The sequence below is a fragment of the Echeneis naucrates genome, chromosome 21 (genome assembly GCF_900963305.1).
Source record: "Echeneis naucrates chromosome 21, fEcheNa1.1, whole genome shotgun sequence".
In the NCBI taxonomy this organism is placed as follows: Eukaryota; Metazoa; Chordata; class Actinopteri; order Carangiformes; family Echeneidae; genus Echeneis; species Echeneis naucrates.
The window spans coordinates 11897595-11914965 of record NC_042531.1 but is presented as its reverse complement, the minus strand read 5'-3'; the positions used below and the strand labels follow the sequence as shown (position 1 = coordinate 11914965).

The 17371-nt window shown below is 40.5% G+C and overlaps 3 protein-coding genes across 10 annotated transcripts in view; all 3 read left to right on the top strand.

Moving 5' to 3' along the window:
- The first annotated feature begins 327 nt into the window (after window positions 1-327).
- Window positions 328-3548, top strand: pttg1ipb (PTTG1 interacting protein b). Of its 2 annotated transcripts, none has more exons than XM_029530898.1 (7): window positions 328-472; window positions 812-867; window positions 967-1075; window positions 1361-1463; window positions 2043-2108; window positions 2297-2343; window positions 2719-3548. In XM_029530898.1, exons 1-7 carry the CDS (start codon window positions 370-372, stop codon window positions 2760-2762), a joined length of 528 nt encoding a protein of 175 aa, XP_029386758.1. In that variant the 5' UTR covers window positions 328-369; the 3' UTR covers window positions 2763-3548. The 2 variants fall into 2 exon arrangements, with proteins under 2 accessions (XP_029386758.1, XP_029386757.1); XM_029530897.1 differs by having other exon boundaries at window positions 806-867.
- A 645-nt stretch (window positions 3549-4193) lies between these two features.
- Window positions 4194-7421, top strand: sumo3b (small ubiquitin like modifier 3b). Of its 2 annotated transcripts, XM_029530107.1 has the most exons (4): window positions 4194-4309; window positions 4847-4975; window positions 5100-5171; window positions 6791-7421. In XM_029530107.1, exons 1-4 carry the CDS (start codon window positions 4289-4291, stop codon window positions 6854-6856), a joined length of 288 nt encoding a protein of 95 aa, XP_029385967.1. In that variant the 5' UTR covers window positions 4194-4288; the 3' UTR covers window positions 6857-7421. The 2 variants fall into 2 exon arrangements, with proteins under 2 accessions (XP_029385967.1, XP_029385968.1); XM_029530108.1 differs by lacking the exon at window positions 5100-5171.
- A 5143-nt stretch (window positions 7422-12564) lies between these two features.
- Window positions 12565-17371, top strand: part of fmnl2a (formin-like 2a) — a 44194-nt gene continuing 39387 nt past the window's right edge. For all 6 annotated transcript variants that reach the window (XM_029529691.1, XM_029529694.1, XM_029529692.1 and 3 more), the window contains exon 1: window positions 12565-13246. In XM_029529691.1, coding sequence (XP_029385551.1) covers window positions 13133-13246 — 114 coding nt within the window. In that variant the 5' untranslated portion in view covers window positions 12565-13132. The remainder of the gene's footprint in view (window positions 13247-17371) is intronic.

Here is a 17371-nt window from a genome sequence, read left to right as displayed (position 1 = left end):
TGTGTTACTACTTCGAACCATCAACGTAAAAAAGACAGATTCGTCCAATCTCCTTCAAGTATGATACATTTTCTATCATTATTAAGACAGTAGCAAAACGCTGGTAAAACCTTAAATCCATTGATACATGTCTTTCCGCGTGGGCGCATAAACGTATTAAAGAAAAAGACCGACACAAATACGCGTAAATCACAGATGTTCTCACTGAAGATGGCAGCGTGTAAACTTTGTTTTCATGTTTGAGGGGCCAGCAGTTTGATGACGTCAGCGTCAGGAGGTCGTGACGTCAGCCTGCCTCCTCCTCTGGGACTCAGTCCGGCCTGCACTGTGACTCGGAGAGCTTCGCTCATTCCTCTCTGCCCCCTGACGATGGCCGGGCCTCTCGGAGTTTCAGTGGCCGCCGTCGCCTTCTTTCTTCTCGGCCTCAGTGTCAGCTCAGAGGCGCAGACACCGACTCCTGCTCCGGCTCCCAGTAAGTTTTCTGCTGCTGATGCGCTTTTGCGTTGTTCATGCAGAGCGGGCTGAATGAGAACGTTGTCACATGACTGAGGCGAAATTGGTTTCCTCCAGTCATGGAAGTAAACGGATTCATTTCAGTGAGTTGAAATCGCTCGTCTGTTTGTGGACGTTTGATGGCTCAGGCTGTTACATACTCTGCTGATATGCTCATATGAAGGTTGACGCTCTAGAAAGAGTTTCATCAGGTTTTCTTCCTTCTTGTGCATGCAACACTAGTTACGAGCTACAAATCAAGGTTGGTCCCGTGACTCACCCTAAATGCTCAACCTATTGTTACTTATCCCAGTTTCAGTCCCTTGCGCCTTGAGATCCAACACCAGTTGTGCAGACTGCCTGCAGAATGTGACTGTGAGTTCATCCAAATACACAAACTGCAGCTTCCCTTTTGCCGTAAATACCAAAGATAAGATAATCAGGACACCGTTTTCTTGTATTCTGTTTTTACAGTGTTTGTGGTGCATAACAACCCAGCAGTGTATTGACTACCCAGTGAGGAACATCCTGCCCCCCAGCAGTGTGTGTCCTTTGGCTGATGCACGATGGGGTGTCTGCTTGGGTAAGACTTTCCAAACATTAGGCCTGAGAGAAATTTTGGTACACAATTTAAGTGTTCTCGATAGTGACTGTTTTCCACTTTTCCCTTTTTTTATTGATTGCAAAATTTCACAAACAAAACAATATGAAGAAGTCACCCAGAGCTTTAGGGATTACTGGTGTCACTTTTTAAAGTTTCACAACTTTAATTTTGAGGACAAATGCTCATTATTTGTATCTTCTGGATAGGCCCATGTGAGGATGGATTTGTACCTTTTCTTACTCTGTTTGTCTTACTTTAATACAGTAAACTTCCAGATCCTGATCATCACCATGTCAGTGCTGGTTGGCGTCATCATCATTGCCATTCTTATTTGTTGCTTCTGCTGCTGCAAGTGTGAACGGGTTGGGTAAGCATAAGTCACATGAAGGGCTGGCTGTGAAATCTGGTTCAACATGGAAGGCAGAGGAGAACAACAGGGAACACAATGGGTTGTTTTTCTGCAGAGATAGGCTGATACGGCTGTCTCCAAAAGCCTGCCAGAATTTGAGACAGTAGTTAAGCTCTGAAGATGAAAAAGCATTGCTCCTTCTCTGATGATTATCAGCTTTAACTTCTAAGAAAATGTTGTTACTTTCATAATTGGTTTCAATGTCAAGAAGAAACACGGATATTTTTGGTCCGATGTGGAACTAATTAGCCTAACTGTAGGAACATCACAATTAATGTGTCTTTTATATTATAATACAAGATTTCCTTTTTTTTTTTTCTATTGTTGACAGTTAATAGTTAGGGTATGTTGCATGGCAAGCGAAATCTCTGGAATGCACTCACACAGTTCACACAGTTACCCACATTCACATCTGGAAGCTTCCCAGTAAAACCATCATTTTTGCTGTCAGCCACAGAGAAGCTCCATTACAGAAGATTTAATAAAAGCTTTTAAATGGTGACCTTGCAGTCATAATTATACAATCTTGTATTCTAGAAACAAAAGAGAGGACGCGAAAGTGGAGCGACAAACTCGTGCGAGGAAGGCCCGTCAGAAAGTAAAGTAAGGGTATAAATTTATGGTTGTATGAATCAGTGCATTGTGTAACATTTTGGTTAAAAAATAAAAAATAGATGGTAGATCAGCATACTACAGCAGTACTTGTGTCGTCTCTTAATCCAAGAGTCAGTGTAGGAGTAAGATCATCTGGTGTTCACTGCGGTCTCACTATTTATTTCTCCACATTACAGGAGAACAGAAATGCAGTTGAGACATGACGAAATCAGGCAGAAATATGGTGAGAGACATTTTTTGTTTATTGGGTTGATATGTGTAAATATGGAAGGCTTGTTTTGCCCCATGCTAAGTTTACATACACAATGAAAAAGATAATTGCAAAAAGAAAAAACACAGCAGGAAAAAGATAAGATGTATACACTGTATTAATTTCCATTTATAAAGTTAATATAATTTAATGGGAGTACCTGAAGAAGGGGAATGCCATAACAAGTCTTTATCAATTAAAACAATGATTAAAAATAATGAAGATAGTAATCATAATAATACAGTAGCGCCATCTACTGGAGAAAAACGATACTTTCTAATTCTTCAGAGTGTTGCTTTCGTGGCTGTTCTATTGATTACTTGATCTGTTTTCCATTTTGCTTTTCAGGTCTGGCAAAGGATAACCCATACTCTCGTATGGACAACCATTAAGAAGAATCTTAATTATGTTTATTTCCAAAAAATCCATAAGATGATCTTATTGATGCTACTAACTTTGAGATAGCATATAAATGACATATGGGAAACTGTGATTGTACAGATTGATTTGAGTGTTTCAGCGAAAGCAAAAAAATGTCACCAAAGTATTCTGAAATCATGTTGAGTGTGCACTATATCTCAAACATGGGCTCACCTAATGTGCCAATTGTTTCATACTCTTTGTATTAATATTTCTTTTGTTTTCACTTTGATGTGATTTTTTTTTTTTTTCTTTGAAATGTGTTAACTTGTTTCTCTCTCCAGGAAACTAGATATAGAGACTAACCGATCGGAACATGTTGAAAACCACGATGAGAAAACATTACAGTGTTAATTTGCAGAAATGTAGCGTTATAAAACTCCAGAGCTAATTGGTGCTTTTTTATAACAAACTGCTCATTTTCATTATGGTTTTTACACCTTAAGTGATTGTTTTTTGAAGTTTCCTATTTATTTTTGTATAAAAAAGGAAATTTTTAACATGTAACACATTTTACTCTGATTTTGCTATTTTATCTGTTGATATCTGTTTTGAACTTTAAAAGAGATGTCTTCTTGAATTACACTTGACTATTGTGCCGTTGTTCAAAAGGAATTGACTATACATTTCAGAATTAAATGGATAAAACTGAAAATGTTTTGAATGATAATTTGAACTTAATTCACAATCATTCCCACCAAAAGCAAACAATCAACCATAGGAACCATAAACCTACATTGAAATCAATCTCAGCTCCCACCTCAACCTTTCATTTTGACATTTCAAATTTGTTTAAAAAAAGTAAAAAAACAAAACAAAATAAAATAAACTGCATGTAACTACAGTGGAAATATTTGTTTGGCCTATTGATGTACATCGTATTCTTACAAATGTAAGAATGGTGAAATCAGTTATCAGTTATCTAAAGCAGGCTGAAAAGAAATCATTATTAACCACTGCCGGGGCTTACAGACTGTATTACTTAATAATGTGTAAAAATGTACATGAACTACATTAATTGCATTAACATAAGTTGTATTAGCCTTGCCTGACTGTCAGTTTGAAAGACATTTGATTTCACCAAGCAAATAAGCGTTTTTCTGAGCCTTTAAAGTGGAATGATGACCCTGTGTCAGACAAATGATCACATTGTTGGCTTTTAGAAAAGCGTATGACTTTGTGCACGGTTGCATTGTTGTGTTTCTGTGGATTTGAACCCTCAGCTCCAGGTTAAAGCCTCCTGATTGCCCCCCGTCTGCACTGAACGGTAGCCCTGCAGAGGGAGAACAACTCGCGGGGACGCGCAAAAAAATTGGCTTGCGCGTTCACGAGTCCGCGGGCCCGAAAAAAGTGAAACATGTGACCATTTTGGTCGAATCACATTTTAAATTTCAGCGCGCGCTCCCAGATCCAAACGAAACGGTCCGGGGGAGCCGATCGACAGCTCCGTCCATAACCGTCCGCCTCAGTTACTACGAGTCCCGGGGGAAACAGCACAATGTCCGAAGAAAAGCCAAAGGTCGGTGCCGCCTGTGTTCGAGAGGAAACCTCGTTTATGTTTGCAGGGAGATGTTTATGGTTCCAGTCGCAAGTTAACGTTAGCACACGCTGCTAAGCTAGCCTGCTCCGGAGCTACAGATGCTGTATTTGAGCGGGTAGATGGAGAAAACAAAGGTTCACCAATCTGCGGATATTTGGCATTTGGGCTCTGGGTTTTGGTGCTTGTTGTGTCCCGTCGGTAACGACATCCCCTGCTTTTACTTGTTCGTTTTGCCCTTTTAACGCTGCAGCGCTTTCTCGTATTGCTGTCAGGGTTGGCAGTGAAATGAATGATTTGTGCTACCGCTCTCATTTGCGCCATTGTGGCTCTCTGCGCCAATTTGAGCACGGACTAGCTTGCCATGCTAACGACTGAAAGCAGTGTGCAACGCCGTGTGTGCGCTGTTTTTGTTTGGGGGGTTGGTGAGCTTGAGTTAGCCGCTGTTTTTATCCAGATTAACGTTGTATTTACCGGGCGCCGGTGTGCTGCCGCTGCTGGCTGCGGTTTCTGTTACAGGAGGGAGTGAAGACGGAGAATGACCACATTAACCTGAAGGTAGCCGGACAGGACGGGTCGGTCGTACAGTTCAAAATCAAGAGGCACACTCCGCTCAGCAAACTAATGAAGGCATACTGCGAGAGACAGGTAAGTCACTCCACAGTCGGTGCTGACGGCGCACTTTGACGTCAGTGCGCCATAAACAAAGTGCTGCCTTGCTCTGTGTGTGTTGTCACCAACGTGCTCTTTCTCTGTGTTGTCTTTTTTGCAGGGATTGTCAATTCGTCAAATAAGATTTAGGTTTGATGGACAGCCAATAAACGAAACAGACACACCTGCACAGGTTGGTGGCACTCAGTATGCCAACACATTGTCTCCCCCTCTTCACAATTGTACTTTTAGAATGTGAAAAAGCACACAGTGAATGCATCATTTCTCTGAATGTTATTTTCTAAAATCAGACTAAATTACGTGTTGGAGACATTGGGTGCACTTTCATCACATGGTCATTCATGCCTTCATACTAAGCCATACCTTTTTATTACAGATGATCTAATTTAGTTAGATTGGCTAATATGTTTAATAATCAGTATTATAAAAGCCTTAGCACATAACTAAGTCTGTCCCTGAACATACGGTTAATAGTTTATAAACATAATTGAGACCTCATCATCAACGATGTTTCTTATTTCCATACTTTTAAATTTCACTTTAAAGTTGATGAGTTCAGCACTCCTTACAACTTCATCAGTTGTTGAAATTAATGAAGCATGCCTGTCAAATGAATGAAGCAATATGTCTCCTCTGCTTCCCAATGCTACTTCAGACCTACCACAAGTATTTACGAGATTTAAACTACTTCTCACAGCCCACTTCCCAAGTTAGTTTTTTATGTTCTCTAAATATTGGACTGAATGCAGGGTTATGTCACTTACTGTTAGAACAAGCTTAATTTCATCATCATCTGTAACTTTATCAAAGACTGGTAAACAATACTGCTTTGTCTACTTTACTACTTTTTGGCAGGAAATTATCCAACTAAATTTTTGAGTTTTTCACATACAACTGAGGTATTGAACTTTAAAAAAAAAAAACAAAAAAAAACTTGTGACACCTCTTTGAAAGAGCTGGCATCTCTTTCAAGAGGCCGATGATTCAGTGCATCTCAGAAAATGAATGCTTGTGCAGTCATATCACTTTTTGTTTCAGGTTTATATACTGTCGCTTCAAAAAGTGGTCAGATACAATACTCATGAACTTCTGTGAACAAGCATGACATTGTTGCCATTTGCATTTTGTTTGAGTGAATTATCTTTTATGTGTTGAACTTTTGCCACCTTTGGCAAAGTGATTTTGATGGGACACAGGTTAGAAAGGCATTCGCCTGTCCGCTAATTTCTCACAATTCTCTTTGTATGTCAGCATAAAGCCAAGCCATGAAGTTCAAGGAACTCACTGTAAACCTCTGAGATAAAATTATGATGTGGCACAGGTCTGGGCAACAGCGTGACACAATAAAAACAGAGTTAAGTGTTCCCTGTAGCCCTGTGGTAACAATCGTGGAGATTAGATAAGTTTAAAACCACCAGGACTTCAGATAGTTGGGTGTTAGGCTAAACTAAATAATTCGGCAAGAAGGGGCTTTAATCACAGACCAGTTGCTAAAAAACAGGACTGATTGTAGATTAATGTGGAAATGACCCAGATGTTAAAAAAAAAAAAGTGTGCTGGGTTGCGTATACTTGTGTAGCCTTTCCCCCCCTCCAGTTTCATAAGGTCCTGACAGTTCTGAATTTTCATACCAGTGTGTGAACTATTGTACGCATCTTTGAAGTTTTAAAAATAAGTTCCAGGTCTACATTTATATTTTAATGGCTTATGCAAATAAATATAAAAATGCCTTTTGCTATAAACAAGCTTTTACAAAGTCCTTATTCAACAAGAGTGTATTTGTTCTCACAGCTGGAGATGGAGGATGAAGACACTATTGATGTATTTCAACAACAGACAGGAGGCATCTGTTCTTAAGCAGCATTGGAGGAACATCCACACGTTTTTCCCATGTTGTATTTGTTTTCTGTTAATTTTTTTTTCACTGAGCTTTCCTCAATGTCAGGCTTATCACAACATAAAATATGGTTTTGTTGTTTTTGTTTTTTGTTTTTTTTTTTAGCAAAATGAGGAGTGAAATCATGACTTTGAGATGCAGGTTGTTTTTTTGTTTTGTTTTGTTTTGTTTTTTAAATGTTTTATTTACATTCATGGATGATTAGAAATTGTCCAAGGGAAGGGGCACATCTCAACTTGGATATGACTTGTAATTTAAGAGGAAAAAACCAAACTAAATTGATTCTTTCCATGTTGAGATAACATCCTGCGTTTCTCATGCATTGTAAGTACACGCCAAAAGCTCCACCACTCCGTTAAAATATTCCAGAGTCAAATTCAGGTTGGGCTCCTTTTTAATTCTTGTTAATGAAAGCGGCTGCATGGGAGCTGTTGCTTAAATGCTCCACAGATAAGGAAGGCGTTGCAAGAAGCTTTTAGCAGTAAGGTTGTTTTTTTTTTTTAAGACATTTAAGAAAATTTCATCTATCCATGTCCACTTTATCTTCTACTGTTGATGAGGGGGGGGGGGGGGATTCTTGTTCAGAGAAAGATCCATCTGGATATTTTACCGCAATACGGTCACACTCAACACAGATTTAACTGAATAGTAAATAAACTACAGTAATGTTTCTGGACCAAAAATTAAAAATGAATAGTGTTCTTTTCATAAAGGGTTTTGGTTAACATAAATATAGACATCAAAGTTTATGGTGACTCTGTAACAATGATTTTTTTTATCCCACTTTTTCTGGAACTTTAGTTGTTCAGAAATGTGTCGACTGAAGTTATATATTTCACTATAAATACTGAGTCAATGCTGTGTTGCCAGTGTCAATGCATTTGTCTAAAATCTATCCATCTTGTCAACAGATAAGATTATTGGAATTGTGTGTTGGTAGAGATCTTGAACGTCCACCATAATTATTATGCTAGATTTGCAGGTCATGTTGACAGGTATTTCACTTTCTTTATTTGTACATTGTGTTATCCCTATGCTGTATACAATAAATATAGTTTGATACTCAGCCTCTTGAAGTGTGTGTGTGTGTGTGTGTATGTATGTATGTATGTATGTATGTATATATATATATATATATATATATATATATATATATATATATATATATATATATATATATATATATATATATATATATATATATATATATATATATATATATATATATAAAAAAGATTCTATTTTTGTGGACCTTGTGTAATGACTATTTTAGCTACATCACACAACACAGTGCTATACCTATAAAATATTTATATTTTGTATCTTATATAAATGAACATGAGGCTATAAAAAGGGGCTTTCATTAAAGTGTAGGATCAGGCCTGACCTTTTCCCCATCTTGAGTTGTGGTTTGATCTGGTGTTTTTGATTTTTCTAACCAGAAGTGCAAATAAATCTTATAACCTAAACTTTACATTATTGAGGGGACTTAAGAGTCAGTGTTTACAGATATGAAATCCTCCAGCAGAAGTGAATTTGCTCTAGCCTAAAAACAATTTTTTTTTCTCTTCCTGAAAGAAGTTGATGGAAGTAAACTGAAAACATCAGAAATGTTGCCATGTAGAGTCAAGAATCATTGAGACTAGTCAATACACTTTACAGGCTTCAGATGGCAGTGTTCTGCATGTCTGTCGTTGAATCACTGAAATCAACCCTGAAAGCTTTATACAAAGGCACATTTGTTGCTCCGCTCCAGCCCTAAGAAGCCTGTAACTCTGAGCCTCCTCTCATTTAAAATAACTTCGTTTACAGATGTTACCAAATAGAGTGGCCAATTGAACTTCCTGTGAGGTTCCTTGCACAGTGGTCCAATTGTGCTGCTTTTATTTTTGGCAAATCCTTTGCATTTTATATATCCTTATGGAGATCTCTGCAGACACTCATATTTCCCCAGACCTTTCAGAGATGCAGCTGCAAGGTGTTCTCTCCACCCATACATTCTGGTGTCTACTGCAAAGTTTCCAAGAAAGAAAAAGTCTTTTGGGGAAATGCAGCTGAGAGACCTTTTTTTTCTGCATTCATCCTCATAGTTTAACACCACAGGGTGTGCCAACTTTTTTATGAGATTGATGCACTTATAGTTTTGGATTAAAATATTTTATTAATTCAGTGTGTGTGTGTATGACCATCACTAGCCCTCCGCAGAAACAGTGCTACACCTCAGTGAATATAGGGGGGGACAAAGGACAGACAAGATGCAGAAGGATGGACGGCAAGGGAAGCAGGTGGTGCTGGTAGGAACTGGTGGAGTATGAGAGTCCAGAGGGTTTCTGTGCAGATCTCTGGAGAGATGGGAGTCCAGGTGGGTGAAGGTGTCCCAACAGAGGAGCTGAGTCAAAGACAGGATACGTAGTGATGGAATGAAAGAACAGCTCAGCACATTTTTGTCAGGATTCATCAATTCTTCATGGTGTGACCCAACATGAGCTGGCAAGTGAAACCAAACATGCATGTGGTCTTTTCCTAAATATGAGTGAGACCATCACCAGGGCCCAGAGTCAGGTCAGGGGCCCCGGCTCCCTAGGCCCCCCCACCCTGTGTGCGGGAGCACATGAGGCACCAAAATGAAAACTATTTGAAGTATTTTTTTAAAAATATAATTCGTGTTATTGGGATTTTTTTCCCCCATCATCCATGTGAAGATTGAGTATGTATGAAGCCTGCATTAAGATAACTACAGCGAAAGTGGTAAAACCAATAAACACCTTTTGTACAAACAATACACAATAATCTCATCTACGCAGCAGAGAATATGTACATAAACGGGCATAAACTCATTCTCAGCTTTATTTTTTGCTGCGTCACCATGGAAATGATACCCGATTTTCTCCTTGCAGTTTATAGAAAGCCACTGTGTTATTGTGACTTAAAAGTTCATTCATCGGCCAGCTTATGTCACGTGCTTCTCTACTGTCTGTGGAAAAGTAAGTACAACTTGTTTATTATTGTGACAAGATAATATATCGAATACAGCAGTACAGTCACATGTCTGTATTTACTGTGACTACCACAGGCTCTACGGTAAACAAACGCAGCATGATAATTTTAAATCTCTTGCTGATAGCAGCCCCCCCAACACACACACACACACACACTTAGAGGGTTAAATTATCAACAACCCCCAGGCTCCCAGGGGCTAAAGTCAGCACAATTTTAACTGATAAGATAAGGGCCTTTTGGTAGAATGTCTTTATGACCAGGGTTAGACCCTGTCTTGAAGACGGTTTCTGTCTTTAATTTTATTTCTTCTGAATTAAGTTCTGGGGTAAAGGTCGCTACACAAAATCTAGGATGTTAACTGTAATATATGTCCCATACTAGAAACTTACCTGCCCCCTTCTCAACATAATAAATATATAGTCAACCAGTATAGAAATGTGACACATGAGAAAATAGGATACATCAAGTTTATATTGTTTAGTTAATTGATGTTCAACACTTCCTTAATACTCTGTGTAAAAAAAAAAATCCATAAACTGTTCAAGCATCTAGAGTAAACAGCACAGGAGGAGGGGTCTTCAGACACAGCACATCAACTTAACTTGGGACACGTGATGATTGTATGAGGTCAGTCAGCTGTGCATCCTCAATGTGTCCTGCCAGCTAACCTCAGATGTGACACCCTCCCCTATTGAATCAGTCCAGCATCATGAGCATCATGAATGAAACCACTGTGCATCTGGAGAACCTCTGGATCGTCTCCAGAGCCCTGCAGACTGACGTCACCCTCTTGTGTGTAATGCGGTCTCCACCCTGTCAGCAGATTAGATTTCACACTAATGCGTAATGAAGATTTCGAGGGCCATTGAACATTGTCTCACTGCAACTTTTTTAAATCGCAAAATTGTAATTTTAGTGTTCAGGGATTTCATACCATCTTGAGTGATGGTTCTCATTGAAGAACTCTCTTTAAATCAAACACTTCCAGATACAGACTGGAGCAACAAATCTGGATTTACGTAAAGTCTCGGCCCAAGGAATTTGTCTCTGGAGAAACGTTAAAGCTGAGAGTTGGAGGCAGAAAAAGTGAAAATAAGAACATCTTTCCAAGTATATAACACACTGAATAGAATAAATCTACTGCTCATGCTTCCGGTGGAGAGGTACACAAAGTAAGATTATTAATAACAGTAACACCTTACAGCTGTTCAGTTCAATCAAATCCAACCAATTTAATGCCATGCAATTTATCCCTGTAAGAGCAGACAGACGCATGCAGCAGCTAATCAGCCAGCTTAACAGGGAAACAGAATAAGAAAAAGAACCATATCTTTACTTTCATATAGTGCACATGTTGATGTGTAAACGCTTTACCCTTTACTTTTTATGCTTAATCTCACCATACTACTTATGTTGCTATTGCGCTGACCACACAGTCAGAGTGTGCACCTCGCTGAACATTTGCCCTCCTCAGACACAGGTGAAACCAATAACTTTTATATGACCCCATTACACAAGCTGTGCCAGTTCAGAGTGTTGGTAAAGTGTGTGCAATCTTTCTGTCATGGCATACAGGGTTCTTATGGGGGGAAGACACATTGAGTAATGTTATTAGTTACTAGTTACTTTTGCTGCAGAGGGTAAGTAAAAAAGTGTGAAGGCAATGTAAGACACAGCTGGGAAGAGAGGCTGAACAGTGTTCATTAAACAGCAAGGATAACTACTCACCAAAGTAACACCAGTTCTGCTTTGACTGGAGCTGCTGGTTTGCACATTCACAAGCTCTTTAGGCAAACTGATATTTCATTGGATGATTAGCCTGCCAGACCTCAGATTTGATGAATTCTCATGCGTGATGACCAAAACAAAAACTGTACCAAAAAAGTGTTGAGGAGGTTTAAATTCATTCACACCTCTCTCACGGAAACAGCTTTCACTTGTCCAACAGGAATAACCCTGAACAATCATATCCTGCCATGACCAAACCTAAGTGTGAGTTGCTGTTTTGCAATTATTCAAATTTAAATTCAAATTCCTTTATTTGTCCCAGAGTGGGGCAATGTGCAATTTTAAATATGGTTTGAAAAACAAAGGAAAGAAATAATACACTAGAAGATTAAAAAGAATGAGCAATATAGAGGCTCTAAAAAAATAATGCTTTTTTTTTTTAAATGTCTACCATGAAAAATATTAAAGTGTCCATTGTACTGATTATTTGCATGCATTCTAATGGCTTCCAGATTCTTTAGGCTCTCTCCATCTTATTATTGCAGGACATTTTCAGAGGACAACAGACATGGGGGGGCTCCCACAGTCAATAAATCAATATATTTAATGAAACAAATGCAGCCTTACATGAAACAATTTAATCACCACCTGAAGCTACTTGAAGAGGTAAACCCCCGTAATCAGCCCTCAGTAGTCTCAGGGGTGTCCCCCCCAGGGGCCCCAAGAGAGTGTTTTGGGGGGGAGGGGGGCAATGAACTAAGTTTGTTGTGTCACAATGGACTCAAAGTACCACAATGCAACAGAGAAAAAGATCATCTCCCCAGTTACGGCTTTGGGAGATACGCCCCAAGAAGAAGTGGGAGGCTTTCCCCTGAAAGAGCTCATTGTAGGGAGGGGTGTGTGTCTGTGTTGGGGGGGGGGGAGAGAGAGAGAGAGAGAGAGAGAGAGAGAGAGAGAGACCCCCTCCTCCTTAACTAGCTGGTCAGCAGTAGAGGGATTAGGAAAGCCAGCCCCGCTCACTCACTGTTAACAGGCAGGAGGAGGGGGGGGTGATTGCAATAACAGTGAATCATGCTCGTCGTCATTACTACCGACTGGGAGTGGAGCCCAAATTGTGCAACACACGGATAACATCGGCCGGATCCAGCCAAGTTTCTCAGGTCTCCGGTTCCTGCCGTGGAAATGCCTCACCGGGGGCTCCGCCGCCGCCGCTGCCGCCGCCGCCGCTGCTGCTGCCGCTGCTCGGACCCGCCGTGTTACGCCGCCTCCCTCACATGTGCTTCATGTTGAAGAAGCGGGGATCGAAACAGTGAGCATCCTGCGTGAGGTCGACCAAAACAAGCAAGCAAACAAACAAACAAAAAAAAAACTTAAAGACGTGTGGATATTTGTCCCCCCCCCCTCCTCCTCCTCCTCCTTTTCTTTCGCCGTGCGGAGATCTTGCCGAGTGGACGCGGAGGTGGTGGTGGTGGTGGTGGGGGTAAAAAGTTGTACTTGCTGAAAGAAACATGGGGAACGCAGGGAGCATGGACCAGCACACCGATCTCAGGGGGCACAACATGCCTCTGAAACTGCCCATGCCTGAATCGGGCGAGCTGGAAGAAAGATTTGCGATCGTCCTGGTAAGACATAAAGATGACAAAAAAAAAGTCTTTCCTATCTGTCTTCTCTTTGTTCCCTCCACGCTTCAGTGTCCTGGGACGAGACAGCTGTGTGTAGGTTGGTCCCCTCCTGTTTGTCCAGCACACCCGATCCTTCCTTTGTTGTTCAGGAGGAGGGGGGGAGTTTTTACTACATTAGATTTTACAATCAATTAAGTGTTTTTGCTCTTCTAAATGACACAGATCTGTCATTCTGACTCAACAAGCCAACTACCAACTCCTGCCTTTCTTACTCTCTGCCACACCACAATGAAACACATCAGATACACCCCCCACCACCACCACTTTTAGATCCCATGAGACTTATAATGCAAAATGTCCAATCCTGCAGTTAGTCATCTGCAAGTGTGGGAAATTAGGTTTGATAAAGGTTTGAGTCCCAGCTCAGGGTCTAACTGACCACATCCTTTACATCCTGTCACAATAGTGTCAGTGTGCGCTGGGGGTGAGTGCTGAACATGGTGAGGGATACTCCACATTTGAAGTGTGAAGAGGTCGATTAATAGATTAGACATGGATCTTTACGCCATTGACTGGTCAAATAAGTAAACACACATCCACAGCTGCCATGTCATTGATTTATGGGATAGTACAGTACTCTGAATGCTTAGGTGTTATTCGTGACGTTCTCTTTTCCCATTAGGTGTTGTTATGTAGGTTGGTGTTGTGAATAACAAGTAACTTTTCAGCTGATGAGCAGATTTCCAGGACACAGCCTCCCAGTCGGAGAATAAAGGACTGCACACATGAACAGTGAAGTTGGGGTGAAATTTGAGAGCTGGTAAAATGTGGGTCAAACGTGATTGTGGCCTGGCTTACTGCTCTCATAAACATTAGCGGCTCACGGGAAGGATTTTGACTGTCATATAGCTGTGTGGTTGTTAACATGTCTTGTGTACAAGAAATGAGTTTGATCTTTCACATTTACTTTTTCTTTAAGTCATTGAGCAGGTTTTTTTATGTTGCTGTTCAGGTCACAGATACTTCGGCCTTAAGCATCAAGTTTACCTGGACAGACGAGTCGTTGTGTTGCTGTGCTGTGTCGAGATGCGATAGCTGCTTGTCAGACTCTGATGAATCTGATTGTGTGCAGGAGGTAGCAGACTTTGGGGTTGTTTGGAAGTTTGACATGACACACATTGGGCCTTTAGTTGCTGCTAGAATCACCTACTTTGTCTAATTTCTGGTCATCAAAGTGGATTCTCCCTCTTTAGTAACACTCTACATTTTGAATGTCAACGATAAGAAAGTGGGGATCCATAAGTTTGGTTTATAAAACTAATCCTTATTATGCCTTTAAGACTCCAAAAAAAAAAAAAAAAAATCTTACTTAAGGATTTCGTGGGCTGGCTGTCAGAAAAGCTGATCCTTGCAGCATATGTAAGCTCCCCCCGCTCCCTTGGTCGTTCCTTCCCACTGCCAGTCTGATGCCTGAGCTCTTGGCGGGATGGAAGCCCCCCAGCATTAGAAGAGTTTAGCGCTATAATCAAAGCGTTTAGTGTTTTTTACTGCCATTCAAAGCCTAATGTGTCCCAGTCGTGCCTGATTGAAGTTGGCTCCATTGATTGCCTGAGTGAGTGGCACTGTGTGACTCCGATGACCTCACCTCAGTTTGAATGGCAGACGGTGAGGATGATACCTCTCTGTCCACTTTGCATCCCAATTTATCAGTGCTTAATAGGAGTGGGGAATCCAGATTTAAATGCTGATCAACTCTCCTTTCACATGCTCACTAATCATTTCCGTCACTGCCAGTGTATGTTAAATTTTACACAGTGCCTTGTTTAATCAGTTTTCTCTGGTTCTTTCTTAAGTAAATCATGTGACAAAGTTTTAAATGAAATACATTTTGGACTTGCTGGAAACTTCCCCCAGGACAACAGTAGGGAACCACTTGGGTTAAGTGCTTGTGCTATCTCTGACCACAGTCAAGCACTCACCTTTAAAACGTGAATTTCTTATTAAGGACATACATAGTCTGAATTGGGCCCCATGCTGTGCTGTGACAGGGCCTCCTTTCAAACAGTGATTCATGAGTTTCATCATCCAAGCGGACCACATACTGTATGTGACTCATTCATTCCTTGAAAAACCGCTATAGATTCTCAGTTGCATATTGGATCCTGAGAATTTACACATCCATTTATATTAGCCTGCAGTGTGTGCACAAAATGAAAGGAGCTTTCCAAGGATATGTCTGTTCCATGGTTTGTTTGTCCCTGTAAATGTGAAGATTTTGCTTCAGTTAAATCAGAATTTGTACTGAACACAACTGTAACTGGCTTCTTGGCAGTTGTAGAAATGTGTGGTATCATGGCAGCAGTATTCAGCTTGCATATCAGTGTTTTCAGTTGGTTTGCCTTTTTTAACAAGTCACATGGAGAGTTCTGGCTCTGAATTATTGTAGTACTGCTCACTGGAAAAAAAAAACAGGGTTTACTGCTGGCTTAGTTTGCATTTTCTACTAGAAGAAAAGATCCCATTGAAGTCTGCGTCTCATGAATCCCTGGAGTCAGGGCCTGATCTTGGAAATAGACTTAGGCTAATTGTAATGCAAGGCCTCTGCCATGATAAGAGAGGCTAATTCACATGTGACCTTGGCTGTGAAGTGAGGTGGAGATTAAACCCAAATATCCATTGTTTAAAGTTCTGAAGGGCAACATTAGATTTCTAAATGGGCCTAAACAGGAATTCATTCACTTTTTTCCATAAGTAATTTGCGGAGTGAATATGTTTAAGGCTTTTTCTTTGCTTTGGCTGTCTTGTCGTGAAAATCACTAACTGTCGTTTTTGTAAAATGCCTCAGTGGTTACTCAGGGAGGCATTTTCGAGAGTTTGCACCTCTTCTGTGGTTGCCGTAGTTTTGTGACAGGTCTACAGTAAGAAGAGGGATTTTACATGAAGATTAGCTCATATAAAGACAAACTAACTCTGCACAGGTCAATTCTGGTTTTCCAGTGAGCCTATTTTATGTCTGATCATATCGACCGCCCTGTATATTATTTATTCCACATTTTTTGCCTCATCAAATTCAGCGTTGTTGTTTTGCCAACCATTAAATGGTAAAAGCAAAGCAGTGGAGCTTCTTTGTCTCTTGGACTATGAAGGCATACTTCTGAAAGCATGCAAAATAACTGTAATCAATCCCAGTGAGTCATATGTCCAGCATAAGCCGGCCTATACGCTTCACACTGAACCACAGGAAAATGACTGTCTGAGAGGAATGCAGCTCAAGCCTCACGTCTGCTCCTCTGCCTCAGCTCACCACAGAGTTGACATCAAATTAAAACGCATCCAAGATACCATCCACATCAACATCAGGGCTGCGGTCTTTGTTGGATATCATCACTGCTGTAGTGGAAGCAGAGAAGTTAACAGCCATTCCTTCTTGAAATGGCATATGGGGGCTGTATGCTTAGCTGTTGTTGTAGCTGCTCTTGTCCACAGTCTGCCCAGATTACATCTAAGCTGCTTTGTTTAAAGGCTGCTGAAGCGCCATAGGTGCTTTTATTTGTGCTGTGGGTCACTGCAATCTGAAATCTACTCCTCAGATTAATCACTTGAGTAGACTTAAAGTTCAATTGAAGACTAATTTGTCACACTGACAGCTCCAAGGGCTTTGTTTTACCTGCATACAAGTTCACCCTGAAAGCTTCAACTGAGCAGTTGGTATTAAAAGCTGCACTTATTAAGCATGAAGCATGACTTTTCAGCCATGGTTTATATCAGAGTATTGATAAGAAGTGATTGGTCACAGTGACAAACACAAAGAAAATCATTACCCAACACGTCTGAAGTTGGCAGGGCTGCTTTTTTTGGTTTTATGGCCTGCAGCTTTACTTTATTGGGTTCAGTGTTACTGCTACCATTGGCCTCATTTCCAACAGCAACATTTATAGGCATGTAGGTGTGGTCTATAGGCATACAAGAGGTAAGTTAGGCGAAATTGTGACAGCCAGATTGACTGCATCTTTTTAAAAACTAGTTTCAGCCTTCATGGAAAATTTCTCCTAAGGGGATTCATATTGAAACTGATTATTTGAGTGCCTTACAAAGACCAGCCAATCTGTATGTAAATCAATGAAT